Source organism: Bos mutus, chromosome 18 (assembly GCF_027580195.1).
Source record: "Bos mutus isolate GX-2022 chromosome 18, NWIPB_WYAK_1.1, whole genome shotgun sequence".
In the NCBI taxonomy this organism is placed as follows: Eukaryota; Metazoa; Chordata; class Mammalia; order Artiodactyla; family Bovidae; genus Bos; species Bos mutus.
This window is the reverse complement of record NC_091634.1, coordinates 37,760,707-37,785,350: the sequence shown is the minus strand read 5'-3', so window position 1 is coordinate 37,785,350 and position 24,644 is coordinate 37,760,707. Positions and strand designations below refer to the sequence as shown.

The 24,644-nt window shown below is 42.1% G+C and overlaps 1 protein-coding gene across 1 annotated transcript in view; it reads left to right on the top strand.

Moving 5' to 3' along the window:
* The window catches only part of NUP93 (nucleoporin 93), a 102,979-nt gene that overhangs the window by 56,591 nt on the left and 21,744 nt on the right, over positions 1-24,644 (top strand). Inside the window, exons 4-5 of the mRNA XM_070388405.1 lie at positions 9,208-9,270; positions 14,397-14,525. Of these exons, the coding sequence (XP_070244506.1) occupies positions 9,208-9,270; positions 14,397-14,525 (192 nt within the window). The remainder of the gene's footprint in view (positions 1-9,207; positions 9,271-14,396; positions 14,526-24,644) is intronic.

Here is a 24,644-nt window from a genome sequence, read left to right as displayed (position 1 = left end):
TGTCTATTTCAGGCAATTTGTGTTTGAAGAATGGTCTTGCTCTCTCCCCTCCTGTTTGCTCGCATTTGCCGTTTTAGCTAAGCAGTGTTTGGTGTTTTCTGTACCCGCAGTGACAATGGTGAGTGCATCCTGCAGTATTCCCTCAGGTCTGACAGGGTAAAGTCAAAACGCTTCCAAACTTAAGGTTTTAGAGAGTGTGTGAAACCCTAAGTACTGGAGGCAAATGGGGTACCATGACAGATTCCATCTAAGGCAATGGGAAGTTATAAAAGAGAAAGTCTGTTAGTGGTTTCCCAACAAATACATTTTTGAAAAAGAATTTCTGAATGAGAAGAAACTGCAGCAGAACCAAACCTCCCTTCTCTGTGACAGCCATGATGATCAGCGCTCCAATCCCATCAGCATAAGCAGTGCTGCATAGCAGGAGGAGCTGGGATTTTCGACTGCAGTGTGAATGACTGACACCGTGTACCAGCAGGGAATTAATATGACACGTGGTTCCCAAACATTGTCTTCGCTAAGGGTGCTCCTTGCACTTGCTAAGTAGAACTCAGACTTAATCTTGAGCACAGTGGAAACTAGCCTGGCAAACACTACTCAGCTCCCACCTGACTGCCTCAGAGACACACCCTCTGCTGCCTGTCCTTCTCATAGCCCCCGAGCCTTACTTTGTTGCCAAGGGGAAAAGACACTAGATCTGACAAAGCAGGCAACCTGTATTTTTTTATATATATAATACAGGATTCTTTTAATAAGTTCTTTTAAGTTTGGGTTGGGAGCGGGAGGACAGTGGGAAGGGACTTTGGCCATGATAAAGGCCATGACTGATACATTCCCATTTCATACTGCAGAGCAGTTTTAGTACCTAAAGTTCTTTGAACGTGGACTAATCCATCTCCAAGATGGAAATCCGTTCCCCAAAGACACATTAAAACATTTTTATCATCCTTTAATATATCCTCCTTATCTTATCTTTCCATCACCTAAGAGTGGCTATGGGATTAATATTTTTTAGATCTAGTCTTTGGGTGAGGAGAGGGTTCTTCAGCTGGGCATACTTTGGCACACAGTTTATTCCACTCACAAAGCTAGATTGAAAAGTTTCCTCTTTAGAATCCTCCCTGTTCTTGTGACTTCGAAGGGTTGCTCTAACAGGTATGCTGGTTTGGAGCCAGGGTCCGGGTTTGAGGGGCAGGCAGAGGAGAGAACCTGCTCAGAGCTGCTGTCCTTACTCTCTCCCATGGGGCCACCTCCGAGTCTGAGAGCACTTGGCTGGCTGGCCTCCCCGCTCCCTCCCTGCCTTGGTTTTTAGTGTTCTTACTTTTCGGCCCCCTCCTTCCCAGGAGTGGAGGTGGGGGCGCAGCAGAGGCCCAGCGACTACTGCAGGGCATATCCTGCGGCATCGCTGAGGTGCGGGCTCTGGCTTGTTTTCTGGAAGCAGTGAGATGTGGGAATCTGCGCCAAGCAAGTCACATCCTCTCCACAGGCCTCCTGTGACCAGCCGGGGAGAGCTGCTTACACAACCCTGAAAGGTTATTGCAGGGCTCTGCTGCATTTGGGAGGAGAGGGGATTTCTGCTGAAAAACATTTCCCCCCTAGCTGACTAAATGGCCATCATGTTTTATTTCACTCGTTCATATTATGCCCTTACTGCTTGCCCCCCACCCCAGAGAGTCTCCCAGTACCTGGCCTGGACGCTTCCCTTTCCCGGATGACCAGAGGTAGATAACGGGATGGCTTGGGCCCCCTAAAAGGGACAGAACTGGTTTTGAAGCAGGAGCACAAGAGACTTACATGGCTCTCACTGGAATGCAGACCTTAACCTTGGCCTTATCCTCCAAGTACAGCAACCAGATGTGCCAATAAGCAGCCCCAGCTTGAAGCCTTGGTGCAGAACCATAAGAGGCGTCTAGAGTAGTTGCCTGCCTACGCTTTGTTGGCAAGGAAAGTGTGCCTACGCTTTGTTGGCAAGGAAAGTGTGCAAGCATCCGTGCACCCCTCACTAGTGCCCCGCAGGAATGCCGTGTCTCCTTCTCAGAGGTGACTTCCCTTCTGGATCAGAGTGAGTCCTACCTCTCACATGCTTTCTTTACCCAGTGCTGAATATCTCGGAAGTTGGGTGTTTGTTTTATGATAGTTATTTCTGCCTCCTCCTCTGCCCTTCCTTCCTCCCCCTCCTCCCCTTCCTCCCCCTCTTCCCCTTTCCCTTCTCCTTTTCTTCCACCCCCACCTCTCCCTTCTTCCCTTCCTCCTCCATTTTTCCCCTTGCCCATCGTTCCTCCTCCCTCTCCTGAAACAGGAAGGCTAATTCTTGAAGGCGGTAGGCCTGAGGGCCTCATTCCTTTTCCTCCCTCAACTCCCCTTCCTGTTCCCCCTCTCTCTCCCTTTCCACCTCCTCCCTCTTCTTTCTGTTCTCTTGTGCAATGGATAGGGTAATAGGGAAGGAGCCACAAAAAAGCTATTAGACAGACTTATATGAGTGGTTCTCTCAGAGGCCTGTGACTCTTCCAGAGGACACAGGTGAGATGGATTTGTGTCACAGTGATACTGACATGCCTGAAAGAGACCAGGCCAGCCAGTACATTTGCATCAGAGTGCTGCCATAAGGCCCCAAGTGGGCCCAGGAGGAAGCATGCTCAGAGCTGTGTATTCTTGGGTTTACAGTCTCTCTGCACATGTTGAGTTCTCTTCAGCCTGTGAGAACTTGTAGACCATCTTGTAAAACAATTTGAATTACATGGGAGCAAGTGATTTGCTTCGCCTTCATGGACCCAAATCCAGCACATAGTTGTGTGACCCTTTGTTTAGCCCAGCAGCAGAAACCATGTACGAAATGGGACCCTGCAGCCTAAGGAGTGACAGATGGCCTGGTGCTCACACAGCACCGAGGTCTGCCACCTGTGGCTGCAGAGCTGCCTGTGGGCCAGTGGGTCTGCTGATCTGGCAAATGGGGGAACAAACACCAGAGCCACTCTTGCAGCATCTGCTGCTACCTGCTGAATGAGGGTGGCTAGGCTTTTGCATAAATGCACAGTGAGAAATCATACAACAGCATTAAAAATGTATTACAGTTGACAGTGGCAGATCTTAGCACTGTTTCTGCAGGGGTATTTCTTGGAAAAACAAATATATGTACATATATGTATTTCTTTTTAATGCGATCTGAAAAATATATATTTAATACAATTTGTGAACAATTTAAAATATTAAATTTTTTGTAGAAAACAAGCGGTGAAACCTACTGTAAATATCTGAATTGGTGAATAAAGCTTGGATTTGCTGTTTAGTCTGTATTTCTTACAAAAGGAGTTTGGTCTCTCGTGGGCTTTTATATCTTCTTGTTTTAATGCATTAAATATTGATCTCCTAAAATAACCAACCATGCTATAAAACAAAATGAAAGTTCCCCAAATTTTGAAAAATGCCCCCCATTTCAAATTTCTCTGTTCGTCTTTTGGACTTTATCAGTAGTGAATATCTCTTTGCACCTGAAAAATTCCTTGAGGCGTTCTCTGTAGGCACCACAAAGGGAGCTAATGAAAAGCGTGTCCACACCATCTGATAAGCCCAGCGGCAGAGTGCTGGCAGGGTTTCTGCTGCTTGTCTGAAAACAGTATCTTGCTTTGTCCTTCCTCACTTTCTCCTTAAGTAACAGTTTTGCCTTTGTAAAAATTTTACAAGAGAAGACTTCAGAAGAGATCATTCATTCAGAAATTGGCAAGAAGGTTTGGGAGAGGTTAAGGGAGTGATATTTTGTTCAGAATGAGCTGAAGCAAAATAATGGGTACAGCTGTCTTGACAGAAAGTGGACACGTTTCCATTTCACTATCCAAAGTTCTCAGGAATACTTGTAGTGCTTATTGAAATTCTTGTTTCATCTTGGAATAGACTCTCTTGATTATTCTGTTTCTTAAGTTTATTTTTTGCCCTGCTTATTTTTCTTTCCTTCTCCATTGCCTTCCTAGCTCTTGCTTGTATCTTGGCAATGTTTTTTTCCAACCACAGTGACCATTAAGTATGGTCACTGCTTAATTGTGTTAATATTATTTGGATTTGGGATGTTGGTTATTGACTTCCTTTAACTTTGTATGTATTCCATGAGAGAAGAGAGATTTTTTGTAGCACTCATCAGTGTGTGTCTCGTGTCAGATACCTTCTGATAGAAAACCAGGCCTGCTGTGGCTGCCTCACTTTACATTCTGACCGGAGATTGCCAGTCGGTCTGTTGAAGGGAGAGAGGCCTAGAGTGGTCTTTCATGTTTTGAGCACCATGTAAACTGGCTTTTGTTTTGTGGGGCCAACTTAGACTAATTATTTTCTTTTTTGTTTTATTTTTTAATGATCAGGAAATCTGTGTGTTCTTTACTTCAAACCGTTTACGTAACTCTTCGACAAACCACTTACTTGTTGGTGGGAAGCAAAGGCCTGTGAAGGCATCAACGCAAGCTCTTTTTTTGCTGTCACATTTCCCTGGCTAAAGGGGATACTAAAATTTTTCTCACAGAGACCCTTATTTCTTAACCGTTTTACTTTTGGAAAGCAAATAAATGAAGAGAATTTGGCCACTTGACAAAAACAAACATCCTTTGCCCACTTGCTTTTTCGACAGTCATTTATATTCTGAAACCCAGAGTCTGCGTGGTGATTAAAATAAGGCAGTTTTTCATGCTTGTCTTTTTCAACCTGAGCCATTTAAAAGCCAGTTTGGCCTGCCAGGTCCCTGAGATGTGACTACACTTTTGATAGGAGACTTGGCTTACCTTGCAGCAGCATTCTAGATTGTTCTCAGCCAGTATATGTTGCAACACAGCCCACGTCCTCTGTTAAAGATGGAGCACGTGGCTGGAGATACTACTCGTGCAGATGTACAGTGGTTATTGTTCCACAGCAATAAAAGCAGTATTTTGGGACACTATACCGTGGGCAGTCTAGAACGGTGATTTCTCCATCTTTTATTTGTCTGTGATCCATAGTGAGAAATACATGTAACACCATGACCCCTTCTACATACAAATAAGTATATATCATTGAAAGCTTCACAAGACAGCATCTATCCATACCATATATCTCTGTTGCATTTTATTTCATTTTTAAAATGCTAGTTAATTTCATAACCCAATTAAGAGTTTTGACGCATGTTTTGAAAAACACTATTCTAAAGAAATGCCCCAAACTTGACATTTATTGTTTCATTCCTCACCTGTGTGAGGTAGGGAAGGGGAAGGGTAAATATGCAAGCATAAAATAGCTGTTTATCTCATCCTAACTTGCATGGTAGAGTGGAAAAAGGTAGAAAAGGGGTCAGAAAATTTGGATTCCGAGTCTGAACTTGACTCCTTACGAACGAGGTTATCTTAATATGGAACCGTAATGTTTCAGAGTTGATGGAAGCTCTGGAAACCATCTCAAAAGCCCTTTCAACTTTTAAACCTATATTAAGAACATATTGATACTTTATAGGATTATCCAGTTAAGTACTATTGAGAGTCATTTGAGCATTGGGTTAAAAGTGAAGACTAGAACCAAATATGTGCAGCACACACTTAGGACAGAGTAATAACCATACCCATGTAAGTGTTTGCTCTCACTAGTAACTGGTGTAAGAATTGGTATTCTCAAAGCCTTTAACTTCATCATCTATAAAGGGGAATTGGTAATTGATGAAGGAAACAAATACAAGGATATTTTGCTCCCCTCCTGGACTCCATCCTTTTAGAGATAAAAGGAAATTTTATTTTTATTTTCTAAATTTTAGAAGTATTCCCTCAGTATTTCAGAAGCAGTTGGTCTTTTGAGAGTTTGAGCTGTGTTTGAATTCTTCCCCTGCCTTTTCTTGGTTGGGAACCCTTTATCAGTGTTAGTTGAATGCTGAAATCTGTTACCTGTAAAATGTGGTTGGGAAGGGAGGGAGAATGGATGTCTATTCTTTCATATTGTTAAAAGATTAGCAATAATGTCTTTGAATTGCTTGGAGCAGTGTCTGGCCCCTAATTGCTTCCTGAATAGAAGCTATTATATGTTACAGAAAGCTTGAAACCAAAACCCATTCAAGGAGCCAGTTAGAAAAGGGTCTGTTTCCAGGACTCTGGCAGAGAGGAGCATATATAGATGGGAAGTCAGGAGTAGTTATCTTACTTAGCAGGCCTGCAGATGTTTATGGAATGTTCTTTATTGAGGGGGTCAGCAGTAGAAGGGTTGGAGACTATGAGCAATTAAAAAAGCACTTGTTGACAAAAAGAGGGGAAATTAATGATGAGAATCTCTGAGGGTTCCAGTTACACAGCTGGCGTCTCCAAGTAGGAAGTGAGCTGTCGGGCCTTCTCTTTGACCAGGAATCTTCAGTGTGGCAGGGAGCTCCGCCCGTGGAGAGAAGGCATCTCCTAGTGACACTGTTCACGCCCCAGCTCACCTCTGTAGAAAAGCCATTTTCTGATAAGCTTTAGAAATATATCTCTGAAAGGTGCCTCACGGGAGCAGGAAACACGCACATGGAAAAGGGAGGTGGAAGAAGAGACCCATGGAAACTTGGACTGAGGCAGGTGTTTTCTTGCCCAACTTATTAGTTCTTTAATTTGTTATTTTTCCTTAAGACATATGTTCTTTACAAGAATCTAACTGCCACTAGATGGCGCACAGATCCCAGCACTATTCTGACTGGGTAATCGTTTAAGATTCTTTTCAAAAGTTAGGTCACTGATACATTGTTTTTAAAAATAAAATATATTAAAATATTTTAACATTTCATTTTAGAAGTGAATAAAGGATGAAAAAATAAAATTCAAAATCCGTGTATTTTGTAAACTTGGCTCAACAGCCCCTATTGTTGAGGTTCATCGTGGCTCGTGGTCTTTGTTCATATGTAGGTGGTATCTGTAATTTGATTCTCACGCACAAATGCTTCATTTAATTTATTTAGTGAGATTTTTGGAAGATAGGGTTATAAGAAGAGAGTAATCTGCACCCCCTCCAATAATGCCTTTTTTTCCTTCTTTTTTGTTTCTTAACCACTACTTGAAATTTCATTTCTTAGAAGTTTTGAAATTGTGTTTCTTACGGACTATTATGTTGCTTTTAAACAAATGTCTGATTATTGCTTTGCATTTGTGTTTGAATTGTGTGTATGTGGGTTATAGACAGACATGGATGCAGCTGAAAGAATGAGATGGCTGGTCACTGGGAAGAGCAGAGAAGCCCAGAGAGGAGGTGGGGCAGCTGGCACAGCCCCTCCCACCCCAACCAAAAAGAAAAAATTGAAACCAGGCCTGTCAGGCAGTGGTTATCACCACCACCCTGATCATTAGCAGCATGAAACAGTGCAACAAAGCACAAACCATGCCTGCCCTTTGTTCAAAACAGCAATCAAAGATAATAGTTCTATAGCTTTGTTTATAAACTGTGACACTAAAGCCTTTGGCTGTTGCCATTGAAGACCGTCTCAGAAAAAGGGAATCATAATAAAGATTTGTTTACTTGATATAATCATTCACTGTGAAGGGTATGAACAAGGTCCATTAAAATCCTTCCCATCATTTCACGTCTGGCTCCCTTGCAATGGTCAGAAACAAGCATGTGATGACAAGCTGCCCTCTCCTGAATGGATTCCATGGGGTGCCAGGTTGTACGTGCTCTGGCTTACTGAGGCCATTATATTAGTAGGCAAGTGGCCAATGCTTCCTTCTCTCTACCCGACCACCTCCCCCAAATGTCAGTGTAGATGTTTGGAGCAGCCTGAGTGCTGCCTCGGGACTGCCTGCCCTGGAGACGCCAACAAGAGAACTGCTCCCAGATCTGCTGGCCGTTGTCCATTCCAGTGCTTAGCCCAGGTTGGGATGTGACGACAGATGTGGAGAATTGTACAAAGATCAGTCATATTTTATTTAAATATATGTCTCCAGTCTTATCTAGCCCCCACCCCTGTTTTGTTTTTGTTTTTTTCTTAATTTAAGAATCATAGCCTTGTATCTGGGACTGTTTGAACAAAATATATTAAAACATTACAATTGTTGAGATATAAATAAGTGATCAGTAAATCAATCACGACAGTAAGTTTTCAAGAAAACTATCAATGTTTTAAAATTTAGCATGAAACTTTTAGCTTAATTCTGTTTTGTATTATAGTTCCCCAAAGAGTTCCCAAAATAAGAACAGTAAAAGCACGATTCTGAAAAAAAAAGAAACATGATTTTGAACACATAAATACACCCACAGTGTTGTTAATGCGCAGGTGCCTTGAATTCCATAGTACAGGTGGACCTAATGTATAGGATGATGGCAGTTCTTTCATTACAACTAAAGCTTTGATCTCCAACTATTAGTTAATGGATTGTCTTCCTTGTTCCTCCTTGGCCCCCACATCCCAGCTGTGAGGTTCACTCCTCTGTGAAGGGCCAGGTACTAGCCTAGAGATCAGCATGGAAGCCCACTGTGTCTGCAGCTCTCCCTTCTCCTCCCCAGGATCTCAGGTTGAGCAATGAAGACAGTAGCGGCAAGGAAGTCACCCTGGGCATCTTGCTTTAATGTCACCAGCAGATCTAGATCTAATCCGTCCTAATGCTAGAACTACATGTTTTGAGCCTTGGGCAAAGCACTTGATTACATTATCTCCTTTAATTTTCATTTTACATCTGAGTAAACTACAGCTTAGAGAATCTGGGTGACTTGTCTAAAATCAAGTCACCCATGCAAGTAGTAAATAGGGGGAGCACAATGTAAAACTAGGTCTCTTATGTTACCGTGAAGTTGTATTTTACAAACATTTCACCCTGTGCATGTAAAACCAGCCTTGTGGGTCAGCTCCCCTTCCCCCCAGCTGTGTTAAACAAACAGTATATGTCATCTGGCCTGAAATAGGGGGCACACGTAGCATAACCCCAGAAGAAGTGTGTAAATAAATGGTTTTGCAAGTATCCCAACCACTGATAAACAAGTGAAAAACACCCAAACAGAAGGATGGCTGATGGCGTCCTCAATATTAGGAAGAAATTGTAGACCAGAACAGTTACAGGCACTGTGACCGGCTGCATAGCCAAAACTGTAGTGTAACATTTTCCAGTTGAAAGCATTTGTTGAGGGTGAAGGTAAGCAGGGTAATAGATGTCCCTATGGTTGTTTTTTTTTCTTCTTCTTCCTGCAGTGTGCTTTTGATTCTTTAAAGGTTAATTTCATTAATTTTGACCTAAGTTGTATCATTTCTCTCCTCCTTCCCAGGGCTTCCTAAAGAATGAAAAGGACAATGCCCTGCTGTCTGCCATCGAAGAGTCCCGGAAGAGGGTAAGACATGCATAGATGTATGCTGTTGTGAGGGCAGCATGTATGCTGGGGTGTACAGGTTCTAGAAGCTGGATTCTCTGTCCCAGGCCCAGCGCTCCTGGTAGTTCACCAGGGGGAGTTTTACAGTAACCATTTTTGAGGAAAATACCATGCTTGTAACTCTGGTGTATACAGTGACTGCATCTGAAACATTGGGCTGGGCAGTTGACCATTAAGTTAATCTTGAAATGGGAGAACAAGATAGTTCTTTGGTCTCATTGTTATAGTATAAATGGCATTTTGGTTTCTACTGAACCAGCAATTCAGAAAAGCAGTTATGATCCTTGATAATTTTCCCTAATTTATTTTCCTTTTGTCGTAAAATTTGACCTTCTACAACACCTTTTAAATTAGCAATTTCTCCAAACTCTTTTGAACAAGCAAAAACATCTTGATGTTCAAGAGGATAGTACAAAAGTCAGCCAGAACACCCATGACATGGGCAGCAATATTTTGCAACGAGCATTCCCACAAGATACTCAAAGATCATTTACTTTACTAACATATGAGTTATCTTCAATTGTTTAACAAGGATGAAAAGATCAAAACCTTTCCAAAACCTTCCATTATGGAGTAAGAGATTTTCAAGCCCCTGGGTCTTTTGGGGAAGGAGGAAGCAGCAGCTTAGTGAGTATGTGAAGTTGGTTCTAAAGATGCAACTTTTCCCAGGAAGGAGGCTGGGGGTTTCGGGTTAGTCTGAAAGCAGTCTCTGTATCTGCAAGGACGAGTAGGAGTGAAGGGACCTCTGTTCTGCTGTTTACTTCTGTAGCCCATAGATCACATGAAGTACATTTGTGTATTTATATGGTTCAAAAAATAAGAGAGTAAAAAAAAATTGCTGCTTCTCGGTATGCTTTATTAAATACTCCATACAGGTGTAAGTGTCTCATTAGGGCTGATGTGAGTGAGACAGGGCAGCACGGGGGCTTTCCAGCTCTAATTGATAAGAATATGTTTCAAAGACATTATTTGAATGACTGGTATGCTTAATTATCAGAGTAAAATTCCCTAAAATTTAATTAATTATATTGTTGGCAATAGTACTTATTCCTAGAAATAGACAGATTCACTTGATCCAGAATTGAAAAAAAAATTTTTTAAGGTTTTTTTCCTTTTTGTTCACACTTGGAATGAGTTACTCACCAACATTGATTTCTCCTGCTGTACAGGACCAATGAAATTAAATTAGGATTGTTGAATGCCACCGAGCCTTATTAATCCTTTTACCCTGCGGAATGTGTTTCTGAAATTGGCAGTCTCTGAACGTTGTGCCATACTGAGACTAAATGTGCAGCCAGCCAAAACATTTAAGTGACATACCACAGTGCAAAATGTGTGCATATGTGTTTGTGAGGGAGGTGTTCTGGTGTTGGGAGCTGGCCCTGAGGGGGGACCTTTCACCTGTCTGGATACAGGGAGGCTGCCACTGAGCAAGAATCATTTTCAAACAAAAGGTGAGCCGCTTCCTGGCATTTTGGTGGTAATTTCACATTTGAATAACTTGCCAATGTCCTGCTGAAATGCCAAGAAAACAAGCTACAAAACCACAAATGTGTCCTATCTTTTCCCATTTGGTGCATCCCAGCAAAAACAGAACAACATTATCAGAACATATGTAGAGTTTCTAAAAGCCAGCAACAGCTCAATAATAAGCGGGTGTGAAGTCAAAGCATATTGCCCTCTTCCCTTTATGAAAATGGGGCTCGAGTGCTCCCCACCTGTTCTTAATTCAGTTGCCCAGTTCTTTCCGTGCCTGCCTTTCTTAACCGTGTTTGAAGAGATCTATTTCCCCACATAACTTGAAAGATTCAGATCTGGTTTGTAACAGTTTCTCCCTGCTTTGTCATTTTCTGTGGTTTGTCTTCCCTTTTAATTTGTAGACCTCTGCATACCCTTCCATACCCTTCCTTATCCCTCTTCTCTTCCCTTGAGTTTCTTTCCTTCTTGTCTCTCACCTCACTTCAGACCCTCCCTGTCCTCCTTCCTCTTAGTTCTTAGCTCTGTTGATTCTCTCTGATTAGCTCTCTTAGTTGACATTCTTCTTTGCACCTAATCCAGTGGTCAGATGTGAGTCTAAAGGGAATAGGCTGGAAGAGGGCAGATGGGCGGCTGATCATCCCTGATTAGCCCACAAATTGGATGTTCCATTATCTCTAATGTAATTAAGATAAGCTGGGGGTGGCATGGTCAAGAGAAGAGAATTTTAATGTTGGGCCATTTATTTTTATTTGAAGCTCCTTATCACACTAATGATGAATGGAATGACAGTGCTGTTTGTTCAGGTTGTGGGGCTGTTTCTAAATGAGTAGCCTGGCGTACTTCTCATACATATTCTGAGGACTGGAGCCCAGAAAGCTGCCAATTTTCAGAGTACTTCCTGTGTTCCTGAAGCAGTTCTTGGCACACAGGTGGGCAGCTTGATTAACATGGGATGGTTGATTCCCACTGTTATGGCTCTGACCCTTACATGATGCTGGAAGTCTGCCCCTGCCGTCCTCATCAACAGTGTCTCTGAGACAGATTGTGTTCCCTTCAGTTGTCTTTACTGCTTTGCCATCCTTCACCAGCCGGAGGACTTAGCCTTAAAAAATATGCATGTGATGCCCTAGTGTGTTGGGTCAGTGCCACAGCTTAGTCAGCGCTTCACTTGCTTCACTTCCTGTTGCAAATTTGGAAAGCTGTATGGTATGCCAGCTCGCCACCTCTTTATTTCAGCCCACCCTGGTCCACCTGCCGCATAGCTCTCTGTTTTCCCTTACTCCGACAGGTGCAAGGTTGAGGAGGTGGTTGATCGCTAAACAGGAAGAGGTTTAGAAGAAATGTGGTTCAACACGTACAGCATTTCTGGGTAGCCCCTTCCCCTCCCCTCTCCCCCATCTTTCTGTCTAACATCCTTCTCTCTGTTCAAAAAGCATAGCTTTCATGTTTAAGGTCCCTAATGTAGCAAGAGAAAATGATTTTTCTCTAGGTATTTTTTTTTCAATCCAGGCTAGCTGGAATGGTCTTTTCTTCCTGACTCTCAGAAGAAAACCAAGTGAAAGTCTATTTTTAAAGTTTTTGATTATCATTTCTTCTGTCTTCAGAGTACATGTTAGGAATACACTGATAGATGGACCAAATCAAATTTGCAGGATGTGCCAACCCTCTTCCTAATCATTTTTGTGGCTGTCTGCTGTCTTTTTCATGTTTTAATAAATACTGATCCATATGCAAACATCACATTTGTAAAAAGAGTATACGATTTTTCGTAGAGTTTCCCAGAGCTCATATATATGGATATTATCAGTATATAAATTATCTTTGTTGCCAGAAATAAAGCAGGCATTACTAATACTCATTCCCTCGGTGCTGCCTAACTGGATGCCAATCTGATTGTAAATGAAATGGCTTTTTGAAAAGTGGGCTCAAGCTTATGGGAAACCTGGTTTGCCAATTAAAGAATCATAGGCTAAGAATGGTTATGATTCAGTATGTCCCTATAAGTTGCTTTAGTCTCCCCCTCAGAGGGTTTTGTTTTAGTTTTCAAGGGGTTTTTTTTTTCTTTTTTTCGGAGGGGGGTTGTTGTTGCTGCTTGTTTTTCCCTTCCTTTCTCCCTCCCTTCTTTTCTGTTTTCCTTCTTTTTTTTTTTTTTTTCCCTGAGTGCATTTGCTTTGGCAACCTGCAATGTCACTAGCAAATAGGAGTGAGGTTTGCCAGAGATTTCAAGAGTGACTTTGAGTAGACTCATGCAGACGCTTTAGCCTCTGAGCCACCAGGGAAGCCCAAGTAGACTGATAGGAAACCTAATTGTAGATGGCTCTAGGTGTGTGTGTGTGTGTGTGTGTGTTTTCTTTACTGATTTGCTTCCTCCTGTGAAAATATTACTGTTTCTTTAAAAAAGATAAGACATTGAGAAAATCTTTTGTTTCTGTCTCATCTTAGAGGCTCATTAAATCTTAAGATACCATTGACTTACAATCCGTCATTATTTTATGTACTGCACAGAAAAAGTACTTTAAAAAACAGTACTTCGATTTAAGCTTTTGACATGCTATCAATCGTAATATGTAGCCTGATTTCAGAGGGTTAAGGTTTTAAGAAGATATTTATCTTAATAAGCACATAAGAAAAAAATTCAGCATTACTGCTCATTAGAGGAAATGCAGATCAAAACCAGGAGTTATCACCTCACACCCATTAGCATGGCTACAATCAAAAAAACCAGAAAATGATATTGGAGAGGATGTAGAGAAATTGGAACTATTGTGCACTGTTGGTGGGAATGAAAAAGTGTAGCCTCATTGAAAACATATGCAGTCGCTCAAAAAATTAAACATAGGATGACCATGTGATCCAGCAATTTCATTTCTGGACATGTATCCCAAAGAATTGAAAGCAGGAACTTGAAGAGATATTTGTACACCCAGTTTCACAAAAGCATGATTCATATTAACCAAAAGTTGGCAGCAACTCCCGTGTGCATGGATAGAGGCATGGATAAACAAAATGTGGTGTATATGTACAGTGGAGTATTATTCAGCCTTAACACGGAAGGAGGCTGCATACACTACAACATAGATGAACCTGAGGCAATATGCTAAGTGAAATAAGCCAGACACAAAAAGACAAATACTGTGTGATTGCACTTCTATGAGGTACCTAGATGTGTCAGAATCCTAGAGACAGAAGTAGAATGGTGGTTGCCTGTGTCTGGGAAATGATGGGAATGGAGGTATTGTTTAATGGGTGCAGAATTTCATTTTTGCACAATGAGCATTCTGGAGATACATGGTGGTGATGTTTGCACAGCCATATGAATGAACTTAACGCCATTGAACTGCACGGTAAAGTGGTTAAAATCTTAAGCTTTATGGTTAAGTACGTTTTACCACAATTAAAAAACTGGTTTTCATGTGTTAGACTTGATGAAATAGGGCATGTTTGCACACAGCTCTCAGTTCTTTAAGGATAATTTGAAATAGCTTGCCTTTGCTCTGATTGTGGAAAGATGGCAGATCTAGCGGGTTTTGAATTTCTGTTGCACATTAAGGGAAACTGTGTTCTTTGTTTTCTCACTCGGGTCCTCTCTCTCTTCTTCTCTCCCCCAGACCTTTGGTATGGCTGAGGAGTACCATCGAGAGTCAATGCTGGTCGAGTGGGAACAAGTGAAGCAGCGAATTCTCCACACCCTGCTGGCATCAGGAGAAGATGCCCTTGACTTTACTCAAGAAAGCGAAGTGAGTTGAATCCAGAAAATAAACCATTATTCAAAATGTGAGGTCAGAAAATGCTTATCTGCTTGACCGCTGGCTGGCCTGGAACAGCTGGTCCCTGTCTTCCTCTGGAAGCCCTTTCTTCATCGCCTTCTAGATGCCCACATTTGCCTGGATTCCTCCAGCATGGCTGGCTGCTTCTGCTCAACCTCTTGTGCTGAATTGTCCTCAAACTCCTGTCCCAGGGCTCCGTCCTTGACGTGTTCCTGATTCTTCATTAATCACTGCCCTGTTGGTCTCTTCTGGGCTTATGTATTAAATACCTTCTCTGTACTTGAAGACTCAAATTCACATCACCGCTCCAAATCCTCCCAGACTCATTTGTTCTAGTGGCCTTCTTGGCTACTCAGGTGTCTCAGAGCCATCAAGCTTAACATGTTTAGAATTGAGTCGTGGTAGCAACTGCCTCCAACTCCCTCCCCGCTTTTCTCAACAGAGTTTATCATCTTTATAAAGGGCAGTTCCAGTTTTTCACTTGCTGAGATCCAACACCTCAGATTCATTTTTATCCTACCCTTCTCTTACCTAGACTCTCAGACATGGTGACAAATCCACTTAACCCTCCTCTCAGTATATACCCAGAGTTCAACCACTTTTTAAAAAAATTTATTTATTTTAATTGGAGGCTAATTACTTTACAATATTGTGGAGGTTTTTGCCATACATTAACATGAATCAGCCACGGGTATACATATGTCCCCCCTCCCATCCCGAATCCCCCTCCCCAACCACTTCTTACCACCTCTGCTTTTAGCATTTGGGGCCAAGTCAACCAGCATCTCTTGTTCAGATTATTGGACCGATCTCCTAACTAGTTTTTCCATTATCTGTTGCTGTGTAATCAATCAGTCCAAACCATAGTAGCTGAAAACAAGTGTTTAGCTTAGCTGAGTGTTTCTGGTTTGGGATGTCCTGGCCTTGATGGTCAGGATATTGGCTAAGGCTACACTCCTCGCAGGGCTCAACTCGAAGAGGATCCAGTCCCAGGCTCACTCATGTGCTTCCTGACAAGCCTCAGGTCCTGTCTGGCTCTTGGCTAGGGGTGTGAGTTCCTTGTTGTGTGGGTCTCTTTTGTGCTGCTCACAGCATGGTAGTGTTCCTCTCCTGGGGCAAGAGTGAAGGATCCAAGGAAGAGTTCAAGGGCCCCTGAGAGAAACTACAGTCTTTCCATGACTTAATCTTGAAAGTTATATTCTGTCGCCTCTCTGATCAAAGTAAATTACTAAAATCAGCCTACACTCAAGGAGAGAGGATTAAATGAGAACTTGGATCCCAGGGCGTGGGGATTACTGGGAGCCATCTTAGAGGCTGTCAACCACACTGGTCTCCCTGCTTCTGCCCTCGTGCAGTCTTCTCAGTAGCCAGAGCGATGCTGTTAAACCCAGACTAGATCATGTCAGACCTCTTCTCAGGGTCCTCCAGTGACACTCGTCTTATTTGGAGTGAAAGCCAGAGTCTTCGCCCTGACTTCCCAATCCGTCTCTGACCTGGTCTTGCTGCCTCTCCCAGCTCACATTATTCTGCTCTCCCCATTGCTCTTGCTGCTTCTGCCTTAGATCATCTGGGTTTCCTGTTCCTTGTGCCTAAAAGGCTCTTCCCCAAAATCACTGCATGCCTGTCCTCCTCACTTCCTTCAAATATTACCCAGTGCCATCTCTGTGAGGCCTTCCAGGACCTTTACATCTGAAATCCAAACCAAGCTCTCCCCATTCAACCCTCCCTATATCCCCTTTTTCTTGCTATATTTTTATTTTTAGCACTTCCTCACTTTAAACCACTTAAAATCACTGTGTGTGTGTGTGTGATGTCTTTATATTGCTTATTGTCTGTTTCTCCCAGAAGAATTTAAGCTCCAGGAAGGTAAGGATTTTTGTTGCTGTATTTACTCATATCACCAATGCCTGGATGAATGCCTGGAACATATTCGATGCTCCAAAAATATTGGGTAAATAAATCCTTTGGCCTTAGCTAACTTTGTGCCAACCAGAGTATTAGGGATGTGTGATTTTAGAATGGGTATGTTACATGGGGTTTATCTCTTACTTATCCTGGAGATCTTTCCTGAGAGGGATTTTGAGGCTGCATCTTGGGATCAGCAGGAAAGTATGTCTTGCTTGATTAGTGATGTCTGCCCTTGGCCCGTGGGAACTGTGACCATATATTCACCACACCAGTGTTGGGGAGAGGATGACTTTGGGGTTCTAAACCTAGCTTCACCACTGACTAGTTCTGATATGGCATCCAAGTTATTACTTATATATTAAATATTCAAGTTATTTAACCCTGCAAACATTTAGTGTCTTCATTAGTAGAATGGGATTATTGGGAAGATTAGTGATAATGTAAAGCCCCTCTCCCATAATGACTGTCCTTTACTATTGATTAAAAGTTAAGTAATTTCAGGGCACTTCCATGATGCTTTTCAATGAAAGGGGTGCTGGTTCGATCCCTGGTTCCAGAGCTAAGATTCCATGTGTTTCAAGGCCAAAAAAAGCCATTACGTAAAACAGAAGCAGTATTGTAACAAATTCATAAAAGACTTTAAAAATGGTCCACATTAAAAAAAAAAACTCAAAAAGTAGTTTCAGATAGTTTGGATGTGCAAGTTAAAAATTATGTCAAAAAATTATTAAAACTTATAAAAATTATAGCATTAGACATTTCAAGCAATATTACCAGCGCTTCCTCCGAAGTTGTTTTGACTAGCTGACGTTCTTTTCTCATAAGAGATTGGATACCTAAGGCTCAGTGAAACTTGTGCTATGCTAGGTGAGACCGGGGACTGTTGACATTTGGACCATCGTTCTGTTGAGGTCTGGGTCAAAGGTGGGTAGCTTGGCAGTGTCATGCCTGCATGATAACGTTACACATCCTGTGTCTACAGATTTGCTCCTGGTTTAAAATCAAGTTTTTCTATTAAATTAGCCCCCAAATAAATAGATGCTAAAGTCATTTATCTTAGGAAATTACTCATTAAGGACCTTGTTCCACATTTCTTAGACTCAAAGACTTCAGAGAAGAGCAGAGTCTTGGGGAAAAAAAAAAGAGCTAATGTAGAAAATCCTTGGGCAGCCTGATGTTTCTCAATTTCTTATAAGTCTAGGCAGAGAAGTAGAACAGCTCATGGTTTTATAAACTTCATTTTTTAAAACTGTGTTAATAGGTTGTAGTCTGTATTGGGATTTGGAAGTAATTATAAGCTGCTAATGAGATATTCTTTCTTGATTGCTCTTGTCTTAAAAATAGACTAGTCTATTTAGTAGACACTTCTTCCTTGACCTCGAGTCCTCCCTCTTGAAAGGGAGGACTCCCTCTTATATTGATACTTCTGCTGCTCTCTGTGGTGACACCTAGCAGAGTGGATAGCTTTGCTGAAAAAGCTGGCAAATAATGCAGATGGTTCTCTCTTCAGGTTATCCAGGGAATTGCCATTTCTGGAACCCTCGTAGGTTTTATTGTTTGTTGCTGTTTTGAACTTTTCCCCTGAAGTATGACATACATATAGAAAAAAATGCACACATTCTAAGTATATCGCTCATGAGTTACCAAAAATGAAACACACCCGGATGAAGAAACCACACTGCCATCCCCCTAGCATCCCCGCCCCTCGTGCTTTTTCATTCACGACCCCTCACCACAACCACCAAGAGAAACACTGTCCTGACTTCTAATGCCATGGACTAATTTTGCCTGTTTTTAAACTCTGTGTAAGTGGAGTCATGCTGTATGTGCGCTTGTGTCTGGCTTCTTTTGCTTAACATTCTGTGTACCATTACATGTAGTTGAAAGCTGTTCATTCTCATGGCCAGATAGTATGACTGCAGTATTTATCCATTCTGATGTGGAGGCACGTTTGAATAGTTTACAGTTCTCAGCTTTTATACCGAGTGCTAGTGAGGGCATTCTCGGACCTGTCGGTGAACGTACATGTGCACACGCGTGGGGCACATGTGAGAGGGCGTTGCTGGCACACAGAGTGCACGTGTTCAGCCTCAGCGGATGCTGCCCAGCGGTTTTCCAGAATGGTGTCTCACGGTCCCTCCCACCAGCACTGTGAGAATTCTTTGTTCCTTATCTTTGCCACACTTGGTATTTTTTGCCTTTTTCAGTTCAACCATTCTGGTGGATGTGTGGAAGAACCATGTGTTTTTCCCATATAATTTTCTTCCAAAAGATGGAAAGGTGGTATTAGCTCCACTTGGGCAGGCACTTTCTCTGCCCTCTCTGTAGGAAACCACAGAGGCAGGCTTTGGAATTCAGCAGGTCTGAGTTCCCGGGCCTCCCCTGGGAACCACATTGTTCTCATCCTTGTTGTAAAAGGCCTCTCTTGAAGAATGGTTGGAAGGAACATAGTGCGTGTGTAAGGTACCTGGCCCAGAGCCTGCATAGAGCGCACGCTTAGCACATCCCAGCAGTGTTCATGGTGGTGGTTGGTATTTGGTAAGCTACCAGGTGGGACTAGTGGTAAAGACCTGCCTGCCAATGCAGGAGACTTAAGAGACATGGGTTCAGTTCCTGGGTTAGGAAGATCCCCTGGAGAGAGGGCATGGCAACCCACTCCAGTATTCTTGCCTGGAGAATCCCATGGACAGAGGAGCCTGGTGCACCACAGTCCATGGGGTTGCAGAGTCGGACATGACTGAAGCGACTTAGCACATATCCATGCACACATTGTTAAGTTTATTTTTATTATTCTAAAATGAATCTGTCCCTTTTTAACTGTCCCTTGATTTATGAAGTGTTTCTGAGAATGACAGATATCTCATAAGTACAGGAAATAATTAAAGTATGACTTGCCATCTAAACCATTCTTTTCTGGGTACTTTATTTTGAAGAATAAGATTGTTGGAATCTAGAGAGTCATTAGCTAAGAAGAGGCTTCCAGTCTTTTGGAGCTGACCTTACATTGCAGGAAAATGTCCAAATTTGGCTAATTTAATTTAATGTGAAAAGAGGCTTGAGGCTTTTTTTAATTTTTTAAACAAAAATGAACTAGGAGATGGTGATTCCTAAAACATTTTTCCCTCAAGCCTTCTGATAACAGAAGAGCAGCAACACATTAGTAATATCTGTTCCTGGCAAGTTTTAATAAGGAAAATCATGCTTCAATAGCAAAATTCAATTTGGGAAATTAATTTCTTTAGAATATCATTGAAGAAAAAGATATAATTTTTAAAGGAAGTAGGAATTGAAAGATTGTTAATAATGTTCCAAGTTTTGGTTTCAGTAAAAATGATAGGCTTTAAAGCAAGAAAGAGACTCCTGGCTAAGAACCCCCGTGCCCCAGACCTTTCGTTTGGCCTGTGGGGAAAAACACCCCCAGTCTGTGCTGCTTGCGTGACAGCACGCAGGCTGGGAGCAGTGTTGAGAATCCTTGATATGTCTCAGCCAACATTTAAAACAGTATTTAAAAGTTAGTTTTTATCTAGCCTCAGTGTGTCATGGCTGTATTGGTGTTAGACATAGTCAGTGGTTAGTGCTTTATTGTATTACATGGGAAATGACTCAGCTTCTCAAGCAGGAGCCTTGATAAAGCTGCTGTAGCTTAATCGTTACTGATAATGAATGGTATATGTTGAATGTAGTCTCTAATTTAGATAACTGACTTAATACCATCAGCTCCCAGCTACACATCTTTTCTATATTTTAGCATCTCTGAAATCAAGATGTGTCCTAAATCAATGGTATAGTTTAATTGTCAGCATTTTTCTTTCTTGCTGCTGCTGCTAAGTCACTTCAGTCGTGTCCGACTCTGTGCGACCCCATAGACAGCAGCCCACCAGGCTCCCCCGTCCCTGGGATTCTCCAGGCAAGAACACTGGAGTGGCTTGCCATTTCCTTCTCTAGTGCATGAAAGTGAAAAGTGAAAGTGAAGTCGCTCAGTCGTGTCCGACTCTTTGGGACCCCATGGACTACAGCCTACCAGGCTCCTCTGCCCATGGGATTTTCCAGGCAAGAGTTCTTTCTTAGTACATAAACATGATATCTTATAATAGATAGTTAGATTTGGTGGAATACAGCAAAAATATTGACTGTCAATGTTTGAATTTAAAAACCCCAAACTAGATGATTCCAAGCTGTATTGTATGGCTCCCTGGTAGTTTCCCAAAGGGCTGGTTTTGTTCCACATACTGGAATTTGAATAGAATTTCAAGTATGGAAAGTGCTCTGCTGCTCTTTAAAAAAGAAGTTTAAAGAACCAACTCATTTTAATATCAAGCCGTATCACACGTGCACATCTTCTTGCACAGCGTTCCAATGGTTGAATGTCCTTGTAAAAATTCAGCCGCTCTCCTCCACCCCAAACACAACATAACCTCTGATATTCTGTCCTTTCATTCCCTCTTACGTCTTTATGTGCACGTTTATACATATATGTCCATCCAATCAGTTTATTATCTTCTCCATAGATGGCAGCATTTTATATAATAGGTACTACAACTTAGCATTATGTTTTGTTTTTTAACTTATTTTGGAGCTTTTTCTTGGTTAGTATGTGTAGGTGCCTGCCGTTTTTTAGTGGCTGTAATGAATTTCATTGTATAAATGACCCAAGTGTTCCTCCCATTTTATCCATGAAGAGCTTTGCCCCAGAGAAGTTCGATGTCATTACCCAAAGTCACACAGTTGGGTTGCATTTAGAACCTGGGTCTTCTGGTCCCCAGTTGGTGTTTTTGTCCTAGTAGTACTGAGCTTCTATGTACAGAGTTTATAGCCAACTACTGTACATTAATTACTTTGGTTCTGTTTTGTTTATGTAAAGCCAAAACCTTCCACTTGGAAGTTAAAAACTCTCCTCCTTCAATAGTATCATCACGTTTTCTTTTTACTCTGTACTTATTTTGCTAAAAGTGAGTGCTAGTTATGTTCCTTTTTTTCTGTCTAGAATGTTCCCTCCTTGGAAAAAGAGGTTTATTTATCCCTGGATAGGTTATGTACAAAAATAGCTTCTTGATAAAAGCTTACAGTTAACCCCCTGCCACTCCAACCATATCCTCCCAGTTCTGGAATGCTCTCTTAGAAAATGGCTCTTTTATCGTATGACATCCCTTATATGTGGAACCTAAAAAGAAATGATACAAATGAACTCATTTACAAATCAGACTCAGAGTCTTAGAAAACAACTTATGGTTGCCAGAGGAGGGATAATGGGGGGAAGAGATAGGGAGTTTGGGATCAACATGTACACACTGCTTTATTTAGAATGGATAACCAGCAAGGATCTACTGTGTAGCACATGGAACTCTGCCCCATGTCATGCGGCAACCTGGATGGGAGGGGGGGTTTGGGGGAGAATGGATACTTGTATGTGTATAGCTGAGTCCCTTCACTGTTCACCTGAAAATACCACAGCATTGTAAATCAGCTATTCCCCAATACAAAATAAAGTTTAAAGTCTGATTTTAAAAAAGAAAAGAAAATGACTGTTTTGGGAACACCATGTACGCTGAGAAAACCCTTCTCATGTCTGTGCTCCCAGAGATGCTATTTCTCCGCAGTGTCTCCAGACTCCTAGGTGAACCCTTTGCTGTCGTCCTGGCCCTGCCCTCCCATCTTCCCCGCTTTCCTGGTCTCTAACTCCATGCTCCTGGTATCCCCACTGTGATCCAGTCAGGCAAACCTGAAAAGTTTGAAATGTTTCCCCACACAGCCACCGGAGTCCACTTTCCCAGCCCTCCAGCAACCCCTGGCTTTGAGATTCCTGTGAATGTTTGCTGGTTCCTCTCCTCAGGCACGTGCGTGTCCACATCCTGTTGGTGGATAATTGACTTTGTGTGTGGTGAAATAGAGGCTCCGCCAAGGGCAAATGAAGGAAAGCTATGTTTGAAAACAAGCATATTAAGCAAAATTCATTTAAATGGAAATTTGCGGACTGAAAACCAACTACTTTTTAAGTGGATAATTTTTAGAATTAGGTTTCTAGTAGTACCGGAAAATATTTCTCAAGGCTGTTTATGTATATTTAGCTGAAACAGTTGTGTCCTTGCAGAAGTATTTAGTGCCGTTTCTCCCTTTCATCCCTGTTTATTCCCCCCAGTTAGGTCACTGGAATTAACAACCTTAGTGCTCTGTTCTTTCAAAGACTTGGGGATCATCAGCTTTCAGAGAGTTAGTTCTGTTCCAGAAAGATGACTGTGTTATAGAACAGTCTTTGTCACAGTGTTGCTGGCAACACTCAGAAGTAGAAAATGAGCTAGTGGGAGTTCTGTTCATACAAGGAACACATGCTCATTGTAGAAAAATGAGATGAGAATTTCCAGCCAGCAGAAAGTACAATATTGTAGGTTATGTTTCTGTAGTGTCCATATCTATCCGTTGTTCAGTGTTGGGTTTATTCCCAGGTTCCTTGTGGTTTACTTTTTATTTAATGTGATAGCCGTTAGCGTTTACTGGTCAGATGTTGGACAGTGAGTTCTTTCTACTTGTTCCTACTTACTCCTTGTGAAGTAGGTAATGTTTTCTTCCCATTTAATCTTTTCATCTATAACGTAAATATCATTGCTTCCCCTGTATCATTGCTACAGCTAAAGAAGCCCAGGCCCCAAAGAATCAGTGTACTCAGTCAAGATCACGTAGCTAGTGAGCAGTGGGGCCAGGCTTTCTAAACCACTGCTGACGTGTTCTTCAGTGGCCATCCTTGGACAGTTGCCCCGGACTACCCTGGCAGGCAGCGTGGCCCCAGACTGTGGATGCACACCATGGCTTTGCTACTTCTTACTGGCATGTCCTCGGGCAAGTTGCTTTCTGTGCTCTTAGGTATCTTTCTCTGTAAAACTGACATCGTAAAAGTATGTCTTTCATAGGGTTGTGGAGTTAATACACGAAAATTAAGACTGCTTGGTGTATAGGAGTTGCTCAGAAAGTGTGGCTGTTGTCACTGTAACCTGATGGTTTTCAGTCATTTCAGATAGGAATGCATTCTGCTGTGAATAACTGAAAACTTGAGTTAATGTAGCTTGAAGAAGAATTTATTTTTCTCACCTAACAAGTCTGCAGGTGTGGAAAGAGTGGGCCTTAATTCACTTGCTCTGTGGTGCCATCAGAGACACGTCTTTGTCTCTGTACACCAACATTTTTTAGCACAGCTCCTTCAGGCTCACAAGATGATTGCCGCTGCTTTAGGCATGCTGTTTGCGTTCAGATTAGAATGCTAAAGGCCATGCCAGGCTCTTTTTCCCCTCTGTCAGGAAAAGCAGAAGCTACACTTTGCCTGAATGTACTGCCAGGCTGTGCTTCCACTTCACTGGCCAGAACCAGGGTGGTGCATGGCCACTCCCAGCTGCAGTGGAGGCTGGAAAGGGTAGTGTGTAGGGTTTAGCTCATGAGGACCTATTGTCAGATTTTCAGAAAATTTACTATCTAGTTGATATCACTTGGAATAGATTGAATTCTGCCAGCATGGGAGTATCTACACTAAAGAAACCAGCAAATGCTACAAATTAAGTCCCCTTCCCCAAGCCAGTTGTTAAACATTTACCAACACACAATTAGATATGTTATATCTAAAATGCCATATGCCAGAGGGGGAAGTGGCAGCGACTAGAGGTAAGAGGTAGGGATGTGAAATGTTCATTGAGTCAGCCAAGTGGCAGCATTTACTCAGCTTACCATCTGATAGGGAGAATTCGAGGCCAACATATGCAAGAGTTTCTTAGTCTTTTTTTAGAAAGAGCAAAGTTAACCTTTAGCTAAGTTTCGTCCCTACTGTAAATAAATATGGATCAAAATTAGGTGTGTTCTGCTAGGTGTTAGTTATATTCTTAAATTTCCAATATACTGGTTTTTGCTGTACTGTAGTGAGAACAAATTCAATATTTTGAATAGTAAGCCATTTATAGCTCCTTTAATCCTAGTGACTGCAGAAAATCTGAGCTGGGAGGACTTCTCGAGACTGTCTAGGACAGCCCCTTCATTGGTTTCTCAGATGAGAAACTGAGGCTCCAAAGGAATGTGCTTGGCCCTGGACCCCAAAACCAGGGAGTGGAGTGGTCCTCCTGGAACCCAGGTGTCCATTCCAGAAGCTGAAGCTTTACATCCCGCCTTTCTGCCTCCTGGCCCTCCTTCCTCCCTGTCCTACCCCAG